At 53.6% G+C, this 24,700-nt stretch overlaps 1 protein-coding gene across 1 annotated transcript in view; it reads left to right on the top strand.

The window, feature by feature from the left end:
- The window catches only part of PLCL2 (phospholipase C like 2), a 197,623-nt gene that overhangs the window by 121,239 nt on the left and 51,684 nt on the right, over positions 1-24,700 (top strand). Inside the window, exons 2-3 of the mRNA XM_058290771.1 lie at positions 4,015-6,501; positions 9,783-9,986. Of these exons, the coding sequence (XP_058146754.1) occupies positions 4,015-6,501; positions 9,783-9,986 (2,691 nt within the window). The remainder of the gene's footprint in view (positions 1-4,014; positions 6,502-9,782; positions 9,987-24,700) is intronic.

Here is a 24,700-nt window from a genome sequence, read left to right as displayed (position 1 = left end):
CGTCTCCCGGAGCTCGGCTGGGGACGGTCGGGCGTGTGGCAGGCTCGTCTCCTCGGCCTTGAGCTGCCCCCAGACCCGCTCCCTCAGGGCCCTCTTCTGTGCTCTGCTGGTTCCGGACTCGCGGCCTCCCTTGGGCTCTCGAGGCGCCTCTCTTCTCCACGGCCCTCTCCCTACATGTCGGGGGCGGAATGCTGGCTCCCTCTTCCTGTGTCTCTTCTCTGTGTCTCTGTTGATACCGAGCCCCAGTCAGGGGGCAGAGGCCCAGCCTGCGTCTCGCCTCACTGACCTGGTCCAGTCAGAAGGACCTCACACCCCAGGAATGACTCAGTTCAAAAACATCATCATTTTCTTTTGGGGACTCAAAAAACAACTTCACAAGGTGTCTCCAACAGAAAATGGAAACAATTCCTTTGTGAAATACAGGGTAACTACGGTAGAATGTGGGAAGTCGTTCTCTCTAGACGGGGCATCAGCTTTCCATGTACCCTGAAACAAGGTCCACCTCAGGTCTGCTCTCCTCTTCTCCTTGAGGTAGCTCAAGGACAGTGCCAAGCACCTGTTGCCAGCAGAAGAAATGAGGACTTCTTATCTGTTACCTCATTTTGGGTTGAAAATGGGTGGACTTGCCCATGCGCTATTCATTCCTTAAATATCCCAGGTGGTAATTACAGGGGCCAAAGGCGGTGACAATCTTCTGTTCAATAAATTAGGCAGTCTTCTAATAATTATGCTTTTCTGTAGGACTCAACATGACTCTTGACATTTTTAAGGCTAACTAGAAGTTCTATAAACGTTTTTACTTCCCTTCAGTTTCCCACGCTGTGGAAAAGTTTCCTCAGCGTGGAACGCGATGGCCTCTTGTCCGTTGCCTGAGGGCATTCCTGGCGCGAAAAGCTGTTATTCAGCACATACATGTTGGTTAAATGGATCAAAGAATCGTTCCAGTCTACATCCTGTGATTTTTTAATCAGAAGTTGAAGCTTGATACGGCGGTGGGTTCTTTGGGACGCTCGTTTTCTGTTCTTCCTGCTGATATTAAGAAGGCGCTGGGAGAGCAGCGGAAGGGCATCCGTGGACCTCGTTTACGTTCTGTTGTGTCCGTCGCTCAGGAGCTGTTCGGTGGTGAGCATTTGCTCATGAAATTCCAGCCACCCCTGAGACAATTATTTGCAGCTTTTTGGGAAGTATCCTGAGGCCTCTTCGTCTCCGTAGACCCCGGTGCTGTTTCTCTGGTTTTAGGTAATCAGTGCGTGTGTGTTATATTTGTCCCGTTTTCTTTTAGTTAAAAAACCCCACGTGCAGAGCACACAGCATGTTCACTTTAAATTAACCCGCGTTAAGAAGCACCATCGAAAGCGGACTCTGGCTCCGCCGTCGGCCAGCTGCTTCGCTAAGGCTAGCGCAGGGCTGGGGAGTGAACGCTGGGTGGAAACGAGCCAAGTGGGGCCGAGAGCCCAGGGCAGGAGGGAGGTTGGGGGCCCAGATGGCTGCCATCGAACCCCGCTTCTCCCTCCCTCCCAGACGAGTGCTTCCGTCATCCTCCCGCTTTGCTCGTGGCCGTGGGGGCCCAGCGTGCGGGTTCTCCTCTCAGTGCATCCCGCCTGTCCTCCTCGCTGCCTCTGAGCCAGCGTACGCCTCGTCGGTGCTTTCTAGAAGCCTTAGTCCTAGAGAAAAGGGGGCGCAGGGGCCAGGCCACCCGGGCCTGGGACGGGAGAAGACAGGGCGGGCCTGGTGGCAGGAGGACGTGTCCTGGCCGTGGCCGCCCTGGCCGTGCCGGGGCCGAGCTCTGGGCCTGCGGTCAGCGGTCAGCATGACGCGGGGCCGGGGCTGGTTCCTGAGAAGCAGAGGACGTTGGAGCCCCGAGCTCGCCGTGGAGCCATGGCCTGCACAGGGAAGGGGGCTGTGGGTGCTGGGGTGCTCGCCGTCTACTCGGGGCTCCTCTGCCTTTCTCTTTTGAAAGTGGTGACCTGTGAGTTTGAAATATGTGATTTGTAACAAATCAGTAAGTAGTCCTAGAACATTAATCAATGTGGAAGAATGACAGAAATAGAAGATTACAAGGTCAAGGTTATGTCACATTTATCTGTATATACAGAGCAAGCATATATATACGTACCCTATATGTGTGTGTGTGTACATATATATAAATGGGTAAACACCTTATCTTTTTTACTTCTTTTTACTAGTGGCACTTTGAGATACACTTTAGAAGGAAAACAAAATTTCCTACTTCATTAGTATGTCGTCTTTATTAAATCTAGATCTATCTTTTAAAAAGACACCTTTCACTCTGAAAAAATAGGAAATGTATATACATTTTTGATCACGTCCTTATGCATGTCTGATTACAAGTTCAATTTCATGCCAACTCTTGAATCGATAGATGGAATACAATCTATGCTTTAGGTGTTTGCGATGGCTATGAAAAACTCTATCTTACAGATACAATTATCACAATTTTGACATCTTTTGCACTTTATTATTCTGAGTATGTGGTTGTAAAGAAATAGTCTGCTTGTGGCTTTCATGTTTTTACCTTGGCACTCAGATCACAAAAGCCTCTGTGCTTCATTTTGAAACTTTGAGGGAAATGATCCTCCTGTGATTTTAAGTTTAATTACCTTGTGCAAATCACTTTTGGAAGTCTAGGTACCAAAAAGCCAAAGTGGTGTTCAGTTTTAGACACAGACAATAACATATAATAGCTTTTTAAAATATAGAGGAAGTTTTATTCAAAACAGATTCTACCCAGCACAGGAAAATTAGAATTGCCTTTGTCTGCTGTTTTGCCTGCTCTTTTCTTTATTGCCACGGACGTTATGTAATTCTAACCCCCATCCCTATTCCTCGTCTGCGAGTACAGTGGTTTATTGAAAATGTACGGCAGATTTCATCCACCTCTTGAAGTATAATCTGCCTTAGGTTAACACGGTGAAAAGATTTTTTTTTAGGTCATTGGAGCAGTTTTTATGTAATAATAATGAACAGGAAAAGACCTAAATCCACGGGTCAGTGTGGACGTGGGCCCTCAACTGTGGCAGGTGCAAGAGTGGACGGTGGGTGACAGGCGCCTTTAGAAACAGTGGCTGCCTGGGCCCGCTCTCTCGCTGGGCTGGCGAGCTACGGAAGCGCTCAGGTGACACTGTACCTGTTGTCACTGGAGCGCCCGGATCAGCCCTGACCTGCGGAAGCGCCTCCGGCTGAGTGTCCCCTCGGGCCCCCCCAATGCAGCTGCGGAGCCCCAGGGGCCTAAAGTCATTAGCCCCATCCGAGCTGTGACTCCGGAGGGCCAGGGATTCAGGCGGGAGGCCAGAGTCCGCCCCTTGAAGCCCCAGCTTGGTTATGCCTCGCCTTAGGGTCTATACTGTTCCCAGAAATAGTTCGGACAACTCAGTGCCCCCAGGCAGCCAGGAGGCCGTTTTCAGACTTGGTCGTGCGTCCCCCTCCCTTGTGCCTGAGATGGTCCCGGCGCCGCGTTCCTGGGCCCGGAAACCTGCATTTTATCCAGGTAGCCCAGGGGTCCTCGGCAAGCAGCTGTTTGAGGACCCCAGGGGTGGGTGATTTCTACAGGCCAGCTTCGCGGGGCGCCGTCCGCGCAGACGCACCTCGCCGTGCACTCAGAAGGGCCCGCGCTGGCCTTAATGCTGTGCCCTGGCCTTCTCGGGCGTCGGCTCTTCCCAGCACAGGGTGCAGCGTTTTCATTCTGCCCGTGGCCGTGCGGATGATGCAGTCAGTCCTGTAGACACGACTTTAACTTCTGTTCCTGAAATTGCGGTTCTCGGTGCCTGGAAATTGCAGTTATTCAATACCGATTTCCTATTGGTTGACTGTCAAGTTCAAAGGCTGCTCTCTGAGCGTTAGCAGCGGACGAGTGTCCTTTATCATAGGACGCTGCATCGAGAACCCTAATGGTATGATTTTTTTTTTCCCCCAGGGAAATTACATTTTTATGCCTAGTCTTGGGCGTAGAAATCTGCGGCTGTGGTATTCTAACGCACTTTCTCCCGCTCCTAGGATGGCACGAAGCAGAAACGGGAGCGGAAAAAGACCGTCTCGTTCAGCAGCATGCCCACGGAGAAGAAAATCAGCAGCGCCAGCGACTGCATCGGCTCCATGGTGGAGGGCTCCGAGCTCAAGAAGGTGCGCTCCAACTCCAGGATTTACCACCGGTATTTCCTCCTGGACGCCGACATGCAGAGCCTGAGGTGGGAGCCGTCCAAGAAGGACTCGGAGAAAGCCAAGATCGACATCAAGTCCATCAAGGAGGTGAGGACGGGAAAAAACACCGACATCTTCCGCAGCAACGGCGTTTCGGACCAGATCTCCGAGGACTGCGCCTTCTCCGTCATCTACGGAGAGAACTACGAGTCGCTCGACTTAGTGGCCAACTCGGCGGACGTGGCCAACATCTGGGTGACTGGACTGCGGTACCTCATTTCTTACGGGAAGCATACGCTCGATATGTTAGAAAGTAGCCAGGACAACATGAGGACTTCCTGGGTGTCCCAAATGTTTAGCGAGATCGACGTCGATGGCCTCGGACACATAACCCTGTGCGACGCCGTGCAGCGCATCGGAAACCTCAACCCCGGCCTGAAGACGAGCAAAATCGAGCTCAAGTTCAAAGAACTGCACAAGTCCAAGGACAAAGCTGGGACGGAAGTCACGGAGGAAGAGTTCGTCGAGGTGTTCCACGAGCTTTGTACGAGACCTGAAATCTACTTCCTTTTAGTTCAGTTTTCAAGCAATAAAGAATTCCTTGATACCAGGGACCTCATGATGTTTCTCGAGGCAGAGCAGGGCGTGGCGCACATCAATGAGGAAATAAGCCTTGAAATTATCCACAAATACGAGCCATCCAGAGAGGGCCAGGAGAAGGGCTGGCTGTCCATTGACGGGTTCACCAATTACCTTATGTCCCCTGACTGTTACCTGTTCGACCCAGAGCATAAGAAGGTGTGCCAGGATATGAAGCAGCCTTTGTCTCATTATTTTATCAACTCATCTCATAATACCTACTTAATCGAGGATCAGTTCCGAGGTCCCTCCGACATCACCGGCTACATCCGCGCCCTGAAAATGGGCTGCCGGAGCGTCGAGTTAGACGTGTGGGACGGGCCGGACAACGAGCCCGTGATTTACACGGGCCACACCCTGACCTCGCAGATCGTCTTCCGCAGCGTCATCGACATCATCAACAAGTACGCGTTCTTCGCGTCGGAGTACCCGCTCATCTTGTGTCTGGAGAACCACTGCTCCATTAAACAGCAGAAGGTGATGGTTCAGCACCTGGAGAAGACCTTGGGGAGCAAACTCTACACGCTGTCCCCCAGCGCCGAGGAGTCCTACCTCCCGTCCCCAGACGTCCTCAAAGGCAAGATACTGATCAAAGCCAAGAAGCTCTCCTCGAGCTGCTCCGGGGTGGAAGGGGACGTCACGGACGAGGACGAGGGCGCGGAAATGTCCCAACGGGTGGGGAAGGAGGACGCGGAGCCGCCCAACCCCGCGCCCGGGAAGCGGTTCCAGCTCTGCAAGGAGCTGTCGGAGCTGGTGAGCATCTGCAAGTCGGTCCAGTTCAAGGAGTTCCAGGCGTCCTTCCAGGCCCAGAAGTACTGGGAGGTGTGCTCCTTCAACGAGGTGCTGGCCAGCAAGTACGCCAACGAGAGCCCGGGCGACTTCGTCAACTACAACAAGCGGTTCCTGGCCCGCGTGTTCCCCAGCCCCATGCGGATCGACTCCAGCAACATGAACCCCCAGGACTTCTGGAAGTGCGGCTGCCAGATCGTGGCCATGAACTTCCAGACGCCCGGCCTGATGATGGACCTGAACATCGGCTGGTTCCGGCAGAACGGCAACTGCGGCTACGTCCTGCGGCCGGCCATCATGCGGGAGGAGGTGTCCTTCTTCAGCGCCAACACCAAAGACTCCGTCCCCGGCGTATCGCCGCAGCTCCTCCACATCAAGGTCATCAGCGGGCAGAACTTCCCCAAGCCGAAGGGGTCCGGCGCCAAGGGCGACGTGGTGGACCCCTACGTCTACGTGGAGATCCACGGCATCCCCGCCGACTGCGCCGAGCAGAGGACCAAAACGGTGCGCCAGAACGGCGACGGCCCCATCTTCGACGAGAGCTTCGAGTTCCAGGTCAACCTGCCCGAGCTGGCCATGGTGCGCTTCGTGGTGCTGGACGACGACTACATCGGGGACGAGTTCATCGGCCAGTACACCATCCCCTTCGAGTGCCTGCAGACGGGCTACCGCCACGTGCCGCTGCAGTCGCTGACCGGCGAGCCGCTGGCCCACGCCTCCCTCTTCGTCCACGTGGCCATCACCAACCGGCGCGGCGGGGGCAAGCCCCACAAGCGGGGCCTGTCCGTGCGGAAGGGGAAGAGGTCCAGGGAGTACGCGTCCCTGCGGACGCTGTGGATTAAGCCCGTGGACGAGGTGTTCAAGAACGCCCAGCCGCCCATACGGGACGCCACGGACCTGAGAGAGAACATGCAGGTACGGTCTCGGGCTGCGCCCCTCCGCAGTGCCCCCCGCTGTGCGTGGGAGCAGGGCATGGCCGCACGGGGGTCCTCTTTACGGGGGTGTGTGTGTTTCATTTTAGACGAGCTGTGAATTCCAGGGGTTGCTAGAAGGGTCTGCAGCATCATGTGATGGTATCACTCGAACTCCCCAAACTCCAGTTGGCACTGAAAATGTTGACACTTAGTAGATTTCAGCAATGTCGACGCCAACTTAGACACAGCTGTTCTAGCCCCTGCTAACGGCCGCTCACCCTTCCTCCTGTGCTGTAACGTGGGCAGCTCCAGTACTTTGAATATTCCTTGCCTGGAACACACACTAAGGACCTATCAGAACACAGAGGGGATGTCCCAGTCAGGTGCTGGGAAAATACAGGCTCTTAAGAGCCAGCGTGTTTCCATCTTGAGCCTGTGTCGGCTTTGGTCATTTGTGAAAACACAGGTGACCACTTACTTGTGAAAATAAAAGACGTGGCGTCAGCAGTTCACGGTCACCTCTAAAAGAGGCGACGGCCGAAGCAGCGGTCAAGGGCCTGTGAGGTCGTGAAGGAGCCGCCGTGCACCTGCCGGTCCCCACGGGCCTGCGCGGTCCAGACAAGCCAGGCCAGCCCCAACCTCGCCCTCCTGTGTGAGAAACACTGCGAGTGTTTCCAAAACCGGATTGATTTTTAAAATCACGGTTATGAGAGGAATGCCGCCAACCAGCCAGCCCTGACTCAAAATGCGATGTTTTGCTCATCAACCAGTTCTGTGGACATCTCGCTGATAAAAAGGCCTTCCCAGAATGGGGAGCTTCCACGTCCTCGTGGTGAAAGCGCAGCACAGCTGGGAAGGCTGTTCCCCGTTTCCAAGGGTGAACGTGGCTTTATGCCCTCAGCCCTGAGCGGGGGGGCGCTGACCCCGCCCGGCCGCTGTGCACATGGTGCAGAACTCCCCTGAGTTGCCACCGGAACTCAGGCTGCGTCTTCCCACGCCCTGGCCTCCCCAGCTGTGCTGAGCCCCATGGAGCAGTCAGCGGCACTGTGTAAGGAGCATTGCCATGCACGCGGGTGCAGCCGGGGGCATCACTGCCTGCCCTCGGGGAGCTTGTATTTTAGCTGGGGGCACGCAGGGCAGGGGGACACAAAGGAATAAGCAAGTAGGGTAATGCAGATGCAAGTCAGTGCTCCGGGCAACAAAGCAGGGAGGCAGGAGCGAGTGATGGGGCCACCCCTTCAGAGGGCAGCAGCTGCGTTTCCGTGGGCAGCTGATGCCCAAGTGACGTTGGTGCCTCTGTCACAAGCAGTATTCACAAAAATAATCTTTTCTCCCCTGCAACCTCATTATGAAGAATGTCAAGCACGCAACACCACCGAAAGACGTTGCCTGTCAATAACCCGTGCTCCCCACCTGGGCGCTCCCTCCTGTGGCTGCATTTACTGGCCCTGTGTCTGTCCTAATCGTGCGTCAGCCTGTCTTGTCTTCTGTGCTTTCCAAAGCAAAGCGCAGACGCCTGTTCACCTGCCCTAAGCTAACCTGCGTCCAGTCGGCGTGTCCCTTTGGGGTGTGCAATGCCCGCTCCTTCGGGCACGTCTGCTGGTGTGGCTGAGCACAAGCCCCTGAGAAGAGGGAGCCCCTTAGCTTCAGCCCAGGCCCCCCGGCCGCGGTCTGATGCGCCCTTTCAGAGGCAGCCACAGCTGGCATGTGCATTTCGGATACATGTTCTCTAAGGGATATCTGACTGGATTATAGTTAGGTGTTGAATTAATTCATCCTAAGGGGCAAGAGAGAAGAGAAACCCTTGGGGAGCATGGGGGGGGACTTGTTTGAGAGGTGTGCCCCCTGTTCAAATGGAAGTTAAAATAAAATTTTTAACTCTACCAAGGAAGTACTATTTATCCTCGAGAACCAGGGTGTTTGGAGCGGAAGGCAGAGGGCCTGGAAAAGCCGTGGCCCCCAGCGGCCCCCGACATCCTCCAGCACCCCTGGCCCAGCTTCCTTGCTCCACCCAGACCGGGAACTACCTGAGCCTAGAAAAGCCCGCGGATTCTTCCAGATTAGAACGCACCTGCAGGATTAGAGCAGAACCACTGGGCGCAGGCTCCACCGGCCGGTTTCGTGCGACATCCTGACTCCCTCCCTTACTACCATGTGACCCTGAGCAAGGAACAGGACGTTAGCGCTAAGCTGCAAACACCTGCAGAGATGTTACCGCACCGCAGGGTTCTCCTTGATGGACATTCGAATAGCATCGCTCTGGTGATGAGAGAAAGGAGAGAAGCCCTGAGCTCCGTGGAGGCGAGCAGGGAGAGCCTGGGTACCCACACCCCCAGGAGGGCACGACCCCGCGACGCAGCCCCTAGAGGCTTCTGTCGAGTTGGAACCAGCGGCATATTTATGGGAGAGAGATGGTGGTTTCTACCTCGGCAGTTTTCCTTTCCTTTCTGATGGCTGGAGTATTTGATGCTTCTTTTAAATCCGGTTTTTTTTCATAGCCTTCACCTCTTTTGAAGGAGGAAACCTTCTCCTGGTCTGCTTGTAATTGCACACCAGTGTTAGCACCGCAGGAACTTGGGTCGAAAAAGAGGCTTTGTCCTCCAGAAGAGCTGGCTTATTTGCATTTTCAGTACTTTTGATGTATTGGTATTGTACACATCTTTAACTGTTTTTTTTTAAAGATTTATTTTTGTTTTATTTCTTTCCCCTTCCCCACCCTCTCCCCGCTCAGTTGTCTGCTCTCTGTGTCCATTCACTGTGTGTTCTTCTGTGTCCACTTGTGGTGTTGTCAGCGGCACGGGAATCTGTGTCTCCTTTTGTTGCGTCATCTTGCTGTGTCACCTCTCCATGTGTGCAACACCATTCCTGGGCAGGCTGTGCTTTTTTGCACTGGGCAGCTCTCCTTATGGGGTGCACTCCTTGCACGTGGGGCTCCCCTACGCGGGGTCATCCCTGCGTGGCACAGGACTCCTTGTGCGCATCAGCACTGCGCATGGGGTAGCTCATGACACGGGTCAAGGAGGCCCTGGGTTTGAATCCTGGACCTCCCATGTGGTAGGCGGACGCCCTATCTGTTGAGCCAAATCTGCTTCCCTCTTGAACTGTTGTGATGTTGGGAAGAAGCCACATTTCCAGTATAGAGTAAACTCCAGCCGACGCGGTCGTCACGTGGCGGATAACCACCCTAGCAGGAGGCTCAAGGGTGCGCAAGTCCATCGGGCGGGGCACGCGTGAGAAACCCGGCGCCCGGTGGTCCAATGCCTCTCTCTCTTGCGTTGACAGAACGCGGTGGCGTCCTTCAAGGAGCTCTGTGGCCTGTCATCCGTGGCCAATCTCATGCAGTGCATGGTGGCCGTGTCGCCGCGCCTCCTCGGGCCCGAGAACGCACCCCTGGTGGTCCTGAATCTCAGGGAGCCGTACCCCACGATGGAGCTGCAGGGCATCGTGCCCGAGGTGCTCAAGAAGATCGTGACGACCTACGACCTGGTGAGTCACCCGGGACCGGGCGGGGCAGGGGTCCGAAGGCAAAAACCCCGAGACGACCGCGGCCTCCGGGGCGATGAGCGAGAGCATCCGTGGCAAAATAATTCGGGGAACTGCTGGTTTGGACAAGGGTCATCAGGTGTCTTTCCCGCAAGCCTTGTCAGGCCCTTTGCTGGGCCAGCTGCACGGAGGTCTCAGGTCGGTGTCCAGAAACATAAATTCTCAAGGTCATGTAAAATGTCCCTTCAGTCTTTGGAGGCCTGAGCCCTGCAAGCCCAGGCCACAAGCGTGCGGTGTGGAGCTGCGCGTCCTTGATGGCTCTTACTCGTGGCATTTACGCTGATGCCGGAGTTCTGGTTGGTGGCCACGCGCCGCAGCAGCCGCTCCGCCTTCCCCACTTGGCTTCCTGCAGTGCAGGTGCTAAAACGGAGCTGCGGAGAGGTGAGGTCAGGGGCAGATGCGGCTGAAAGACCTGGGGGAGCCGGGCCTGGGTGCTGAGGGGTCCGGGGAGGGGCGCAAACGGGCCTGTCCTCGGACAGCCGCGAACGAACCAGCACGGGGGGCCGGGGGCCACGGGAAGGTGGCAAAGGGGGTGCAGCGGGAGCAGCTGACAGGCTTGGAGCCACTCTGCCCCGGGAGCGCCCAGCTCGCAAGCGTGAAGACGAGGAGGCCGGAGGTGGCTGGCGCTGGTGACGGCCTTTCAAGCGCAGGCCGCAGATAGAAGGGTTTGACATTTGGCAGCCGCGTTGCGTTGGCCGGCACGTAGCATGAGTCACCCGTAAGGGGGCGCGCTGGTGGCTGTGGCCATCGCGCGGTGACGCTGCTTCACGGGAACTTCCTGCGAGCAGGGGCAGGTGCACCGAGCAGGTGAAGATGCAGGGGGGCGCTCACGGCCCCGTTCAGGCCGCGTCCCGATCGGGGCGGGGGGCTGTCGTGCGAGTCGCTCAGCTCCACGTCGAGACCCCCCAGGACTCCGACCGCCTCTAGAGCCCCCTGCCCCGCGGTGGCTGCTAGAGGGTCGCCCAGTGCCCCTTCCTTCCCCGCCTTCCCCTCTTCCTGGGAGACGATGACTCTTACTACATCACTCATTTCCTGCTGACTTTGTGGTTGTGTTTTTGTGGACACGGTAAGACGGACCGTATTAGCAGGTTACAGGTTTTAAATTGTAAAGTTACTCTTTCACGATATATAATTAAAATAGCTTTGCTGCAGTGTGCCCCGGTTCATTGATTTGTTCTGTTTTTAATTCCATCCAATAAACCCAGTGATGAACTATTTAAAAAGGCACAGTCTTGCCCCGGCACTCTCGTAACCCTTTTGAATATTTTACAGTCCTTTTCTAATGGCTTCATGGTTTCTCGCCTTGAGGCGATTAATTTATTAAAGCTAACTAAACAGATAGATGAAATATTGATGGGAAATGGGCCAGAGGTCCGGGGACAGCCTGCAACTTTAAATATAGCTCTTTATTTTTGTATCGTTCTCTTGGGCTTGACCCACGATGAACCTCAGAAAGAAGATCTGGTTTCACTTTGTGACTTCCCGTTTATAAGTTGAGGTCTCCAAGTGAGAAATCAGGGTAGTCTGGAAAATCCCTCTCCAGGGTTCCCGTGTGCATGTGTCTACACTGCTGAAGCCAGTTGCCCGTGAGGACGGCGTGGTGGTATTTCCTGAGAACAAGACGCTCTGTGTCTATGCTGTCAGGATTCGGGTTATTTCCCAGTTCCTAAACGTGTATTAATAAAGGAGTGTGTTGGAGGCGTGCCGGTTTCTTTGTGGAGAGGGAGACTGTGGGGAAGGAGTGAGGGGGGAAGGGGTACCTACTGGCCAGCGGGGAGGCTGGAAGAGGCCTCCCTGTCCATGGATTTCCTGGGACAGAAAACACGGTCCCTGCGGAACGACTCACGGCTCCTCTTTTTTTTTTTGAAAGATTTATTTTTACTTTATTTCTCTTCCCCGGTTATCTGCTCTCAAGTACATTTGCTGTGTGTTCGTCTGTGTCCACTTGCATTCTTGGCGGCACCGGAAATCTGTGTCTCTTTGTTGCGTCATCTTGCTGCATCAGCTCTCCATGTGTGCAGCACCATTCCCGGGCAGGCTGCACTTTCTTTCGTGCTGGGCAGTTCTCCTTATGGGGCTCACTCCTTGTGTGTGGGGCTCCCCTACGCGGGGGACACCCTTGCGTGGCAGGGCACTCCTTGCGCGCATCAGCACTGCGCATGGGCCAGCTCCACACAGGTCAAGGAGGCCCGGGGTTTGAACTGCAGACCTCCCATGTGGTAGGTGGACGCTCTATCCATTGGGCCAGATCCGCTTCCCTCCCTTATATTTTAAACACAAAAGTTTATTCATGTGGAAACTTAAAGACATAGGTGACTTATTTTTTTAATCTTACTTCTCATGAAGGTGAAAAAAAATAATTCATTTCAAAGGCTTTGGCTTCTCTTAAAAGGCAGATTCAGTGAGCTTAAATAAAGGAAGGTTGTAACCAATAGTTAGACCAAATTCCATTGAAGGAAATCTGCATGTGTCTGAACACCCCTTTTACGTTAATACTTCAGAAAACAAAATATTTTTGGGATTTATATAACTGAACTTGATTGCAACCAAATATCAAGATGGAATTTGTTCTCTCGTGTAATTAAAGATTGACAGGAGAAAATAAGTATTGCATAACTTCAGTTTAAGAGATTGCAGAGAATGGCTCCATGCTGTTTATACTACACAGTACTCAAGAGCGGCTCTGCACTGGCATTTGAGTACTATTTCTCTCCTTTCTCCACCAAGCAATGTAATTCTTTGTCTTTTTTAAACTAAGGTGATTATTTACCATCCTTTTAATGTTGATGAGAGTGATTATTTCTGTCTAGCTTTATTAGATTTATCACAATAATCTGTTTTAGCTTGAACTGTTAAAGATTTTCGTGAGCTGCATAGTAACACATAGCAACCAAGGAGTTAACATCCTTCCTTTATAGAGAGAAAACACGGGCAATTTAAACATTTTGCCAACTATTGCATGAAAGGAATCTCTTTCGAAGGTTTTTCATTGGTTTTGCTGTAATTTTTCTGAAATATGGAATATGTAATTGTAATTGAATTGGAGACGAGGCTCCAGGGAAGGAAAAGGTGAAGAAGGAAAACGGCGCGCCCTGCATTCTGGGCCGTTGCTTGTCCTATGTGGCAGCAGGTGCACGGCAGTGGCAACCTTCCAGGTACTGCACACGAAGTCACCCTCATGTCGCAGCCCCTCGGCCTGCACTTTCTACTGGAAATTCATCTCCAGTGTCTTCTCCTCGCAACTTCACAAAAAATCTTGATTTTAATTGCCTTCAGGGTTAATTAACAAAACGCGCTCTGGGGATTCCATTTATCCCGTAGGTAATAGTATTTTTTTTCCCAGTGTGAGAAGGGAGGAGCAGGATGCTTTGTCTGGGAGGATTTTATTTGCTCTCTGAATGCTTTTTTAAAAATAAGTTTGTTTTCCTCTAATGCATGATTTTAAATATCCCTTCAATGAAACGAGGCTCTTTTAAAGGGTTGTCCTAACAGCCCTGCGTGGGCAGGTGGCCTGTGGCTTCCCACGTGGTTGCTTGCCTCCGCCTGACGCCCTGAATCACACGCCATCCGTGGCAGCGCCCACCGTCTGGACACGTGGACGGGGCTCCGTGGACGCCTGCTGACCCCCCGCCCCCATGGGCCTCCCACCACGCCCCTGCCACAGACCTGGCCGTCAGGAGCTCTTTTCATTGGGGGCGTCTATTTTCCTAACTCAGAGAACTACTGAAAAGAAGACCAGAGGGAAGATTAGAGCACAGTTTAAAAAAAGGCGATAGTGGGGGAAAGCAGGCACATCTCGAAAAGGGACACCAAGGGACCCCAAGGGCTGTGACTCTGGTCCCGGCGATGGGGACGTCCAGCAGATGAGGCTTCTACAGCTGCCTCTGGAGTCGTCAAAACTGTAGTGCTGAGGCACCCGGGAAGGTTAAGGCCGCCAGGCCTTGGGGTCTATTAACTTTAATTTAAAAAATAACATAGAAAAAAACAAAACAAAGAAACAATGGGAATAAAAGCTAAAAGATACGATATTTATTTTGGGAATGGCTAATATTTTTAAAAAATCATTGTTGACATTTGCACAACATTGCAACTCCACTCAACATCATTAAATTGTACGCTTCTAATGGCTTATGCGGATGGCATGTGGATTATAGCTCAGTAAAGCCGTTCCAAAATCAAGTGGAAGAGAAATAACGACTGTTTGAACAAATAAAAGCTTGGGCCATTCGTTGACAGCAGTGCCACTCTGCAAGAAACGTTAAAGGCAGTTCTTGAGGCAGAAGGAATATGATATAATCAGAAACTGAATCTCTATAAAGAAACGAAGAGAGTTGGCATGGAAATAAATGAAGGTAAAACAAACAAACAAAAGGTGATCTTGTGGGATAGCGTCGCGGGGCTCATCGGGGCAGGTGTTGCGGCGTCTTCAGCTATGTCAGCATCACATCGTCATCTGCGGCGAGGGGCCTTGGGAACTTCCGGAAGACAGAGCTTGAAAGGCTGGACAGGCAGGTGGGGGTGACTGTCGTCCTTTTCCTTTCTGGTCCAGTTTTCTGCTTTTTTACGTATCTTGTCAGCACGTTGGCAAGCATCCTAGCACCTTCCCCCCTCCTCGCTGCCTCCCATGTATACTATAATACCAGATCCTGAGCAGCGAAACAGCCAGCGAGAGCGGCATTTCATGGCGACTGTCCAGCTTATTCCGTCGGCTCGTTGTCTCTGGGAGAGTTTGAACGGACACGCTGTAGCTGAACAGGGGCACCGCTGGCCCCTTCCATTCCTGGACTTGCGTCCTAGGTGAGCCCCTCTCCAGCGTACGGCCGCGTGCAGAGTGCGAGGCGAGGCTCAGATGGCAGAGAAGATGTAGCTTCCGTATGTCTTTTGGCGGGGAGGTGAGAGGCCCTAAAGTTTACTTCTGTTTGGTAAACTCAATCCATTGTGTAATTTGCATTATCCTTTTTGAACTAGCATAAGTGCTCAGCTCTTTTTTTTTTTTTTTTTAATTTATTTATTTATTTCTCCCCCCACCCCCACCCCCGCCCCATTTGTCTGTTCTCTGTGTCTATTTGCTTCGTGTTCTTTGTCCGCTTCTGTTGTTGTCAGCGGCATGGGAATTTGTGTTTCTTTTTGTTGCGTCATCTTGCTGTGTCAGCTCTGTGTGTGTGGCGCCATTCCTGGGCAGGCTGCACTTTCTTTCATGCAGGGTGGCTCTCCTGACGGGGCGCACTCCTTGTGCATGGGGCTCCCCGACGCGGGGACACCCCTGCGTGGCAGGGTACTCCTTGTGCGCATCAGCACTGCGCACGGGCCAGCTGCACACAGGTCAAGGAGACCTGGGGTTTGAACCCTGGACCTCCCATGTGGTAGGCGGATGCCCCAACCACTGGGCCAAGTCCGCTTCCCAATGCTCAGCTCTTGAGGTAAGTCTCTGGGACCCCTCTCCTTCCCTCTGCTCTCCCCCCGGGTGGCACCTCCTTGCCTGGAGAGAGTCTGGTTGCCTGCGTCGTCTGCTCCTTGGGGCCTGGCTGTGGTGGCCGCGCCCTGGCCTGGCGTCCCTGAGTCCCCGCTGCTCCTCCAGGACCTGCGCAGATGGCGAGCCACTGTCCACCCCTGGCACCCATCTCCCCCACGTCAGGGGCCCCCCTGGGTTGGAGCGCCACTCCTCTGCTGGGCGCCGTGGACTCCAGGTCCCCGGGGGTCCCCACCCTGGCCACACCGAGCCTCCGGTGCCCCCGCGTCGTGCCCAGCCCGTCCACCTCCCTGGCCCTGCCATGTTGGAGGGTGATCCGTGCCTCTCCTAGCTCCAGCTCCAGAGCCGGGCAGGGCTGGAAGGGTGCCGGCGCGTCCCTTCCTGCTGTCCTCCACCTGCAAGCCCGTGTCCGCCTTGGTGGGCGGAGGGACCGCCGCCTCTGCCCTTGCGAAGAAGCTCCCATATCTAAGGGCTGTTTCTGGATACGCTGATATCATTTAAGAAATTGTTTCTGCTTGCCAAATCCTGGATTTAGAGCCTATGGTTTTGGTGGGAACCCCGGGTAAAAATGTAATCTGCCCTCTAAGACGAAGATAAAATTTTCGTCTCTGTTTTGGTGAGAAAGCTGCTCTTCATGCAAGTTCTAAAACTCACTGTTGATGGATAAATGAGGGAACTCGCTTTTTGCACCATTCCCTTATGCCGCAGCCGCCTCACTTTGGCCCTTCCCTGCCCACAGCAGTTTGACATCTGGATTTCCACAAGGACAATCTTCCTGAAATATCGCGTAGAGAAACACTTGGTATTTCAGGGATGAGGCAAGAGGTAGCGTTAGAAGCACAACGTGACAACTTCAAGAACCAGGCCAGCTGGAAGGAGTATTTTATGATCTTTAAGAGAACAGAGCAAAATCAATCTCTGTTACCTTGACTTTTATTGTGATTCTCAGAATCTTAGAGCATCCTGGACACCTTGCAGCGTGTTTGGGTTCCACGAGGATTTATATTAAACCTAATAATTACCACGAAAGAAATAAAGAGGGGAACAATAGCTTTTTAGGACATGGAACTTAGGCGTATAGCCTCCTACTAATTAAAGTTTTCCAGAATTAAAAAAAAAAAAAGAGTCCAGAATCCCTTTGCCATCTTGAAGTTGGTAATTAATTATTTCTGTAGTGTCCACAGATGGTATCTTTTCTACATCCAGTTTTGTGCGTTGTGATGATCCTCTTTGTAGAAATCCTTTTCAGACAGAAAAATTATAATCAAAGAAACAAAGACCCTAATTGGCTTTCAGTGTTTGGTAATCAGTGTTTGGTGTCTTTATGCAGCTTGTGAATTCCAAATCCTCTTAGAATCACAAAAATGTAGCTGAGCTAACCCAGAACACCTTTCACAGCTCAGGATCGCAGCCTGCCTGCTTCTTCCCCTCTGTCAGGGGGGCCTCTGGCTTGCTCCTACCTGGACCCACCTGCTTCTACCTGGACCCACCTGCTGCTACCTGGACATACCTGCCCCCACCTGCCCCCACCTGCTCCCACCTGGACCCACCTGGACCCACCTGGAGCAGCTTTAAGGAGATGTGAATGTCCCTTGTACACCTGTCATCTTGCGGAGACCTGTGATGGGACCCTCAGAGCCCCCTGAGCTAGGACCGGGCTCTGACACTCGCAGCGCTGGGAGGGCCTGGGAGACGCACCTGCTTCTTTAACTCAAGTCGCTTTCCTAATCGGTGATTTCGGAGCAGGTGGAGCAGGGGTCCTGCAGCCTCGTGGTGCGTGTGACTCCACCTGGGAAGGTGCTGCTCTTCCCGCCGTGCCTGCGGGGTGACCCTGGCGTCCGGCTCCACTCAGGGTTCAGAATGTTCCTCAGCCACTCCAGTAGCGATAATTTGCCGCGTGGTTATTCTCAAGTCAGGGCTAGCTTCCAAGTGTCCCCTACCGTTTACCAGGAGAGCATGTCTTTCTGCAGGTGCTTTGCTTTTGTCAAAGGTTCATCAAAAGGATAAATTGTTCAATCTTGGATTATGTCCCGTTGTTGCCCTGGTTGGAATTTAGGAAGCGTTTCAGTTGCAGTGATAATATAATTTTATTGTTCAGAGTCTTGATGCCCCTGATATTTTCCCCTGACTTTATACACAAGAGTCATTCATCGGAGATTGACTTAATTTATTGCCATCTGTTTTTGTGTTGTTTTGAGCCGCGTGTGCTTTTCCCCTTAAAGATTGGGCAGTGTTCTAAATCCAATTTGGAATGGAGTTGGAAGGACTGAGGGTAGTCCAGTGAACTACATCCGATGCTTTTATAAAATTGTGCCTGGTTTGTTTTTGTTTCCTAGGCTGCCCCAAGCCCAAAGCAAATTCCAGTGAAATGGGCTGGCTTGAACAATGGGAATTTATTCGCTCATGGTTTTGAGGCCAGGAAAATGTCCAAATTTAGGCATCGTCACGATAGTTCCTTCTCCCCAGAGACCAGCTGCCGTCGATCCTCGGCTCCTCTGCCACATGGCAGGGCACACCGCGGCATCTGCGGCGTCCCCTTCTCTCCAGGCTCCCTTGATTTCACCTTCTCTCTGTATCTGAATTTCATTCTGTTATAAAGATTTCAGTATTAGGATTAAGACCCATCCTGATTGAGATGGGCCCGTCTTAACCGATGGGGCCTCGTGAAAACGTCCCACTTACGATGAGCTCACACCCCACGGGAATTTGAGATTTGTGAACACGTTTTTCTGGGCTCATACAGCTTCACACCACCACGCAGCAGCAATGTGTGGATTGGCTTATAAACGCGGTGATGGCAGCTCCTGTTTTTCCATGGACACGCGCTCTTCGGATGTGCAGTCACGTTTTAGAAGAAATGGAACAGCTTGGATGGAATTTTCTCCATGAAAATGGAACTATTGAAATAACCACATTGTATGAAAAGCCATTTATTTTTCAGACTTGTTTTTGAGTAAATGTAATTGTTGGCGCTTGAGCGGTAGGCTGTGTGAGTTTCTGATGTCCCTCGTCATGACCTGGGGGAAAGAATTGAAGTGTTTTTCCACGGTCTTTTGAATAACGAGGTGGTGGCTTTTCCCACAGCCGGGTGTGTTTTAATAGAGAACATTTGGGCGCTTTGTAAGCGTAGAAGCCCGTGTTTAGTTACACGTTTGACCTGATGTTTATGACAAATAAAAGGAGACGTTGCCCGTGAATTCTTTATTTCCTGTTTTCACATAGGTGGGAGCCCTCCCTCTCCCCTCCCTCCCCCCGCCTTCCTCCTCCCCCTCCCCCCATGCATCCCCCCCTCATGCATGCCCTCCCCCATTCCCTCATGCGGCCCCTCCGCCTCGCACCCACACACCCCTCCCCCACCGTCCCCTCCCCCACACACCCCTCCCCCACAGTCCCCTCCCCTCCCCCACATCTCCTCCTGTCCCCCATGCACTCCCCTCCCTTCTCACACGTCCCCTTCCCTCCTCTCCCCTCCCTTCCCCCTCCCCTCACACACCCCTCCCCTCTCCCCACATCTCCTCCCCTCCCCCCACGCACCCCTCCCTCTCTCGCACCCCTCCCCCTCTCTCCCCTCCCCTCCCCTCCCCTCACACACCCCTCCCCTCTCCCCACATCTCCCCTCCCCCCACGCACCCCTCCCTCTCTTGCACCCCTCCCCCTCTCTCCCCTCCCCTCCCCCTCCCCTCACACACCCTTCCCCTCTTCCCACATCTCCTCCCCTCCCCCCACGCACCCCTCCCTCTCTCGCACCCCTCCCCCTCTCTCCCCTCCCCTCCCCCTCCCCTCACACACCCCTCCCCCCACATCTCCTCCCCTCCCCCCACGCACCCCTCCCTCTCTCGCACCCCTCCCCCTCTCTCCCCTCCCCTCCCCCTCCCCTCACACACCCCTCCCCTCTCCCCACATCTCCCCTCCCCCCACACACCCCTCCCTCTCTCGCACCCCTCCCCCTCCCCTCACACATCCCCTCCCCTCCCCCACATCTCCCCTCCCCCCACGCACCCCTCCCTCTCTCGCACCCCTCCCCCTCCCCTCCCCTCCCCCTCTCTCCCCTCCCCTCCCCCTCCCCTGACACATCCCCTCCCCTCCCCCACATCTCCCCTTCCCCCACGCACCCCTCCCTCTCTCGCACCCCTCCCCCTCCCCTCACACATCCCCTCCCCTCCCCCACATCTCCCCTCCCCCCACGCACCCCTCCCTCTCTCGCACCCCCTCCCCCTCCCCTCCCCTCCCCCTCTCTCCCCTCCCCTCCCCCTCCCCTCACACATCCCCTCCCCTCCCCCACATCTCCCCTTCCCCCACGCACCCCTCCCTCTCTCACACCCCCTCCCCCTCCCTTCCCCTCCCCCTCTCTCCCCTCCCCTCCCCCTCCCCTTCCCCTCTCTCCTCTCCCCCTCTCTCCCCTCTCCTCCCCTCCCCTCACACATCCCCTCCCCTCCCCCTCATGCAGCCCCTCTGCCGGCTGGGACTGTCACTGTTCTATTTTAACAGGTCCTGTTTTTTACTCTCTTCACTTACCTCCCTCACATTGCTGTGAAATAATTAGGGCCGCTCACGCCACTAAAATAACCACCTTTAATTTAATGCCGGAAAGCTGACTTTACCACCACACGATTTATCAGAATAAAAATAGCGCCTAATGATGGTTTAAAGTCTTCTCTAACTTAATTAGGGCATTCTGAATTCTGAACCATAAGAAAATTACTCTCACTGTAAACTCAGTGGGTGGGCAGTATGATGTGTTAAGAGTTAAGTTTAACTCTACAAGCTTAATTACCAATTAGCTTAAAAAATAACGTTAAGTAGCTCAGAACACAATTTCCCTTCCACACTTCCCATCAGTCACATTAGGGCTAAATGTTTCGGAGTTTTATTTTACCTCCTCTATCTGCTTACATAACTCTTTAATTCAAATATTTTCTTTGAAATCAATGTTAATTATTGTTGTTGTCTTTAACTTATGACATCTCTACACTGGAGAGAGATCGAAGGAAGTTATAGCATCATTTATGTCATATATGGCACAGGATAATTTCAGCTTTTAATTCATTTGTACCAGAAGAGAAAAAAAAACTTCATGAAAGAAAATGGCTATTGGATTATTTAGCTAAATGTCACTGGGATGGTGCTTCCTAATTCCTAGTTGATTTCCTATAAAACTAAGCCCCATCTTTGTTGTGAGACTGTGAAAGTCTTGGCCAATGTTAGAATTCTCTGTAGCCAGGTTTTTCTTTTGCCTACATATGCCATAAAATTTGTTAATCCTTTAGAAATACTAACTGACCTTGGTTTTTCATGTTCTTTTCTAATGTGTATGCAGCATATTAAACTATATATATATATATATATTTTTTTTTTTTTTGAGGTACCAGGGGCCGGGGCTTGACCCTGGACCTCATATTTGGGGCGCCAGCACTCACCCACTTGAGCCACATCTGCTCCCCTGACCTGTATTATCTTGAGTACATTTAGTCCAGTATCACCAAGTCTCCAGCATGTGACATTTTAGAGCAGGGGTTGGGAAACCGTGGCCTCTGAGTCAGTGTGGTCCCCCTCTTTTTGTAGGGCCTGCAAGCCAGGGCTGGTTCTTACAAGTTTAAATGATTAATAATAATTCACGGCACATGCAAATTATATGAAATTCAGATTTCAGTGTCCGTAAACCAAGTTCATTGGAGCACAGAATGTCCATTACATACCCATTATCCACAAGTGCTTTGCACTACAATGGCTGAGTCGTTGCAACACAAACTTAGGACGCACAAAGCCTAAAATATTTACTGTCTGGCCTTTTCCAGAAAAAGTTTGCCAACCCTTCAAAAAGCAATCGGAAAAGTCCTTGGGGTATTTTGATATACTGGCTTCCAAATTCACTTTTGGGATTCCCTTTTGAATAATGGCTCCAAGAAAAGTGAATTCAAATCCACTTTCGAATACTAGTTTTCAAGGTTCTTCTTTCTTTCTTTTCCTTGTGATGTGCTCAGTGCATTTTGAGTTTTCACTCGTGAGGACATCAAGCTGACTGTTAACCCAGTGCATGGAGAATGTTCTAATTGCCTGAGTGTTCCTCTCCTGGAAGACAGAAAAGCAATGCGCCCTGAAAACTGTAGCACAAAATGTTAGCATATTGAAGTGTCAGGACTCAAAGAAACAGGAGGCGGAAACGAGAAAAGGGAGGCCAGTGGAAATGAACTTCTGCTCCAGTCTTTTTTTGCAGTGCTCACGGGACAAGCATGCTGTCAGGAGAAAACAGAGACAGCCAGCCAGCTTCGTGACAACCCAGTAAATGCGTGACGAATTTAATGCGCACATACGCAGTGCTGTGTGTCATCAGAGTCGTGCTGCTCGGTATTAGACATTAAAGTTGAGGCATTCGGAGAACTGAGTTCAAGTGATGCTCCTGTCCCCAGCCAAGCCAGGCATTTCTGGGTGGGAGTGGGAGGGTCGGGTAGAGAAAGGGGAATTGGGGGGAATGAGTCAAGCAGCTATGTGGGTCTCTTTTCACCCCCCCCAAGGCAGGAAGCGGGGCTCTCCCTCGCATTATAAAATATGGGCCCCGACAACCGCCTTCTATTTAAGGGCATTTATTTGCCCTCCTCCTAAGGTCAGAGAGAGGACTCTAAGGCAGGCTGGCGCACAGGCGCATCTGGAGGGGTGGGGAAGGGGCACTGAGGCCCCTCTGGATTCTATATATCTATATATCTAAATAGCGATATATAATAATGTGTATAAATGATAATCATGGCAGCCCTTTGTTGGGCTGTTCCTTCCCCTTGTCCGTGCGTCACGGCTTTCCATACGTTCGCCGTCCGTTGCCTTTTTAGGGGAGCCCTCTCTCCCGCCCCCACGTGGGCTCCAGGACGGCAGGTGCCACACCACGTCCAGGGCGCGGGCGGCGGTGCCCGGCAGAGCCGACCTCGGGTGTCTGGTGAACGGACGCCAGGTCCTCGCTCTCCCGGCCCCAGCGCGGGGGCCCGTGCCCCCTTCCCGGGGCTCCGGGTTTGGGGGCTGGCGGCAGGTGGAGGGGGGCGCCACCCTGTGAGTCTCCACGCCGGAGGCTGCGCCACGTCCCGGGCAGGGCGCGCTTCGGGGGTCCGGGGAGAGGACCCCCGAGGTGCCTGGGCCGCTGCCGAGCTGGGGGATGGCGGGAGGGGAGCAGGGCCAGGAGCTTTGCAGACCAGAAGCTGCCTGCAACCCCTGCCAGGGGCTTCACCCCGTCTGAACCCCCCACTGAATAGTCTCGCATCCTGGATCTGAAGGTGGGTGGGAGGGGAGCTGTTGGGTTGTAAATATGGCAACAGAATGACAACAGCCATAATGAGTTACTAGTCATTATTCCTGCACCCCACCTCGTGAGGAGGTGCTTTCCTCTTTGGGGTGAACGCTCTGCCCCAGGGCAAGGTGCTAATAGTGGGGTGCTCTCCGGGCATCCTGTATTTTATGCACGATGGCCCTGTAAACCCACAGCTTCCCTAATAAAGCAAAACAAATAAAAGGAAACCGCGGGCAGGTGGCAGGGGGTGGTGGCTGGATTCAGCCTGTCCGCCCTGCAGCTGCGTGACATCCAGCGTCGCCCGGCCTATAAGGCAGGTTGCCCTGTGAGCTGCTGGCCGGAGGCTCTGGTCCGAGTGCTCAAAGCATGACCTTGGCAGAGGAGGGGGCGGCCCGGGGGGGCGCGGGCTCCCGGGCTCCCGTTGCGCCGGGCAGATGGCACCCGGGACCCCAGACGACAGTGGCCCGCGCTGGCTGAGCAGCCGCGCACCCTGCGCCTGCGGGAAGCGGTCTGCGCCCCCCCGTGCACCGGCCCTAGCCCCCCTTGGGGGTCTTCAACGTCGCGCTCGTCTCGGCTGCCTGCGCGAGCGGGCGCCGAGGCCAGCCGGCCCGGGCCGGGGTGCCCGGCAGGAGGCGCGCCGTGGGCGTGGGCGCAGAGGCGCGTCCTGGCGCGGTGACGAGCCCGTGTCCCGGTTAGAGGCCGTGGGCTGTGGGCACACGTGCCCGGGGGTGGCCTGCGTCCTGGGACGTGGGGAGGGGGGGCTTTGCTTGGGGGCTGGTGGGGGGAGGGGTAGCCAGCCCTGACACTGAGGCAGACCCTGCTCTGGGGCATTTTCTTTCTTTTTTTTAATATATGTGTGTGTGTGTGTGTGTGTGTGTCTGTGTGTGTAGTCTTTATTTTTTTAATGTTACATTCAAAAAATATGAGGTCCCCCCTGCACCTCCCACCCTTTCCCGCATGAACATGAGTGTGGCACGTTCACTACCATTGATGAAAACGTCTGGAGCACGGCCACACGGCACGGGGGCAGCTGACCCTGTAGTTTATACTCTCTCCCACCCTGTTCTGTAGGTTATGGCAGGGTATTTAATGGCCTGTGTCTGTCATTGCAGTGTCATTCAGGGCAATCCCAAGTCCCCCAGATGCCCCACGTCACCTCTCTTCTCCCCGCTCCCTGCCCTCAGCCCCTCCTGTGGCCACCGTCTCCCCATCAGGGACGGGATTTCTCCCACTGCTCTAGTCCACCCTCGTCCGTCGTTCGTTCCCCAGGCCTGAGGACTCTGGGACGCTGATGCCCGCTCCCCCTCTAATTGGGAGGGGCCGCCATCCCAGACGGCTGCGTTTTCTGACTTGGGGCAAGTCGGTTTCTTTGTAAAATGGACCTTGTATCACCAGCTCACGGGGTTGTGAGGCTGAAAAAGAGAATACCCAAAACCGTCCAGGACATAGTAAATTGTCAGTAAAGGGCAGCCACCGTCACAGTTAGTGTTCAAAAGGCTCGAAGACGCAGCTCTGGTGGCTCCCAGACCTTTTTTTTGTTTTTTGTTTTTAATGATTTATTTTTCATTTATTTCCCTCCCCTTTACACCCCCCCCCCCAGTTGTCTGCTCTCTGTATCCATTTGCTGTGTGTTCTTCTGTGTCTCCTTGTATTCTTGTCAGCGGCACCGGGGATCTGTGTCTCCTTTTGTTGCGTCATCTTGCCGTGTTAGCTCTCCGTGTATGCGGCGCCATTTCTGGGCAGGCTGCACTTTTTTGTGTGTGGGATGCCTCTCCTTGCAGGGTGCACTCCTTGTGCGTGGGGCTCCCCTACATGGGGGACACCCCTGCGTGGCACGGCACTCCTTGTGCACATAAGCCCTGCGTGTGGGCCAGCTCACCACACTGGTCAGGAGGCCCTGGGTTTGAACCCTGGACC

The sequence above is a fragment of the Dasypus novemcinctus genome, chromosome 31 (assembly GCF_030445035.2).
Source record: "Dasypus novemcinctus isolate mDasNov1 chromosome 31, mDasNov1.1.hap2, whole genome shotgun sequence".
Taxonomy (NCBI): Eukaryota; Metazoa; Chordata; class Mammalia; order Cingulata; family Dasypodidae; genus Dasypus; species Dasypus novemcinctus.
This window is presented reverse-complemented; position numbering and strand designations above follow the sequence as displayed.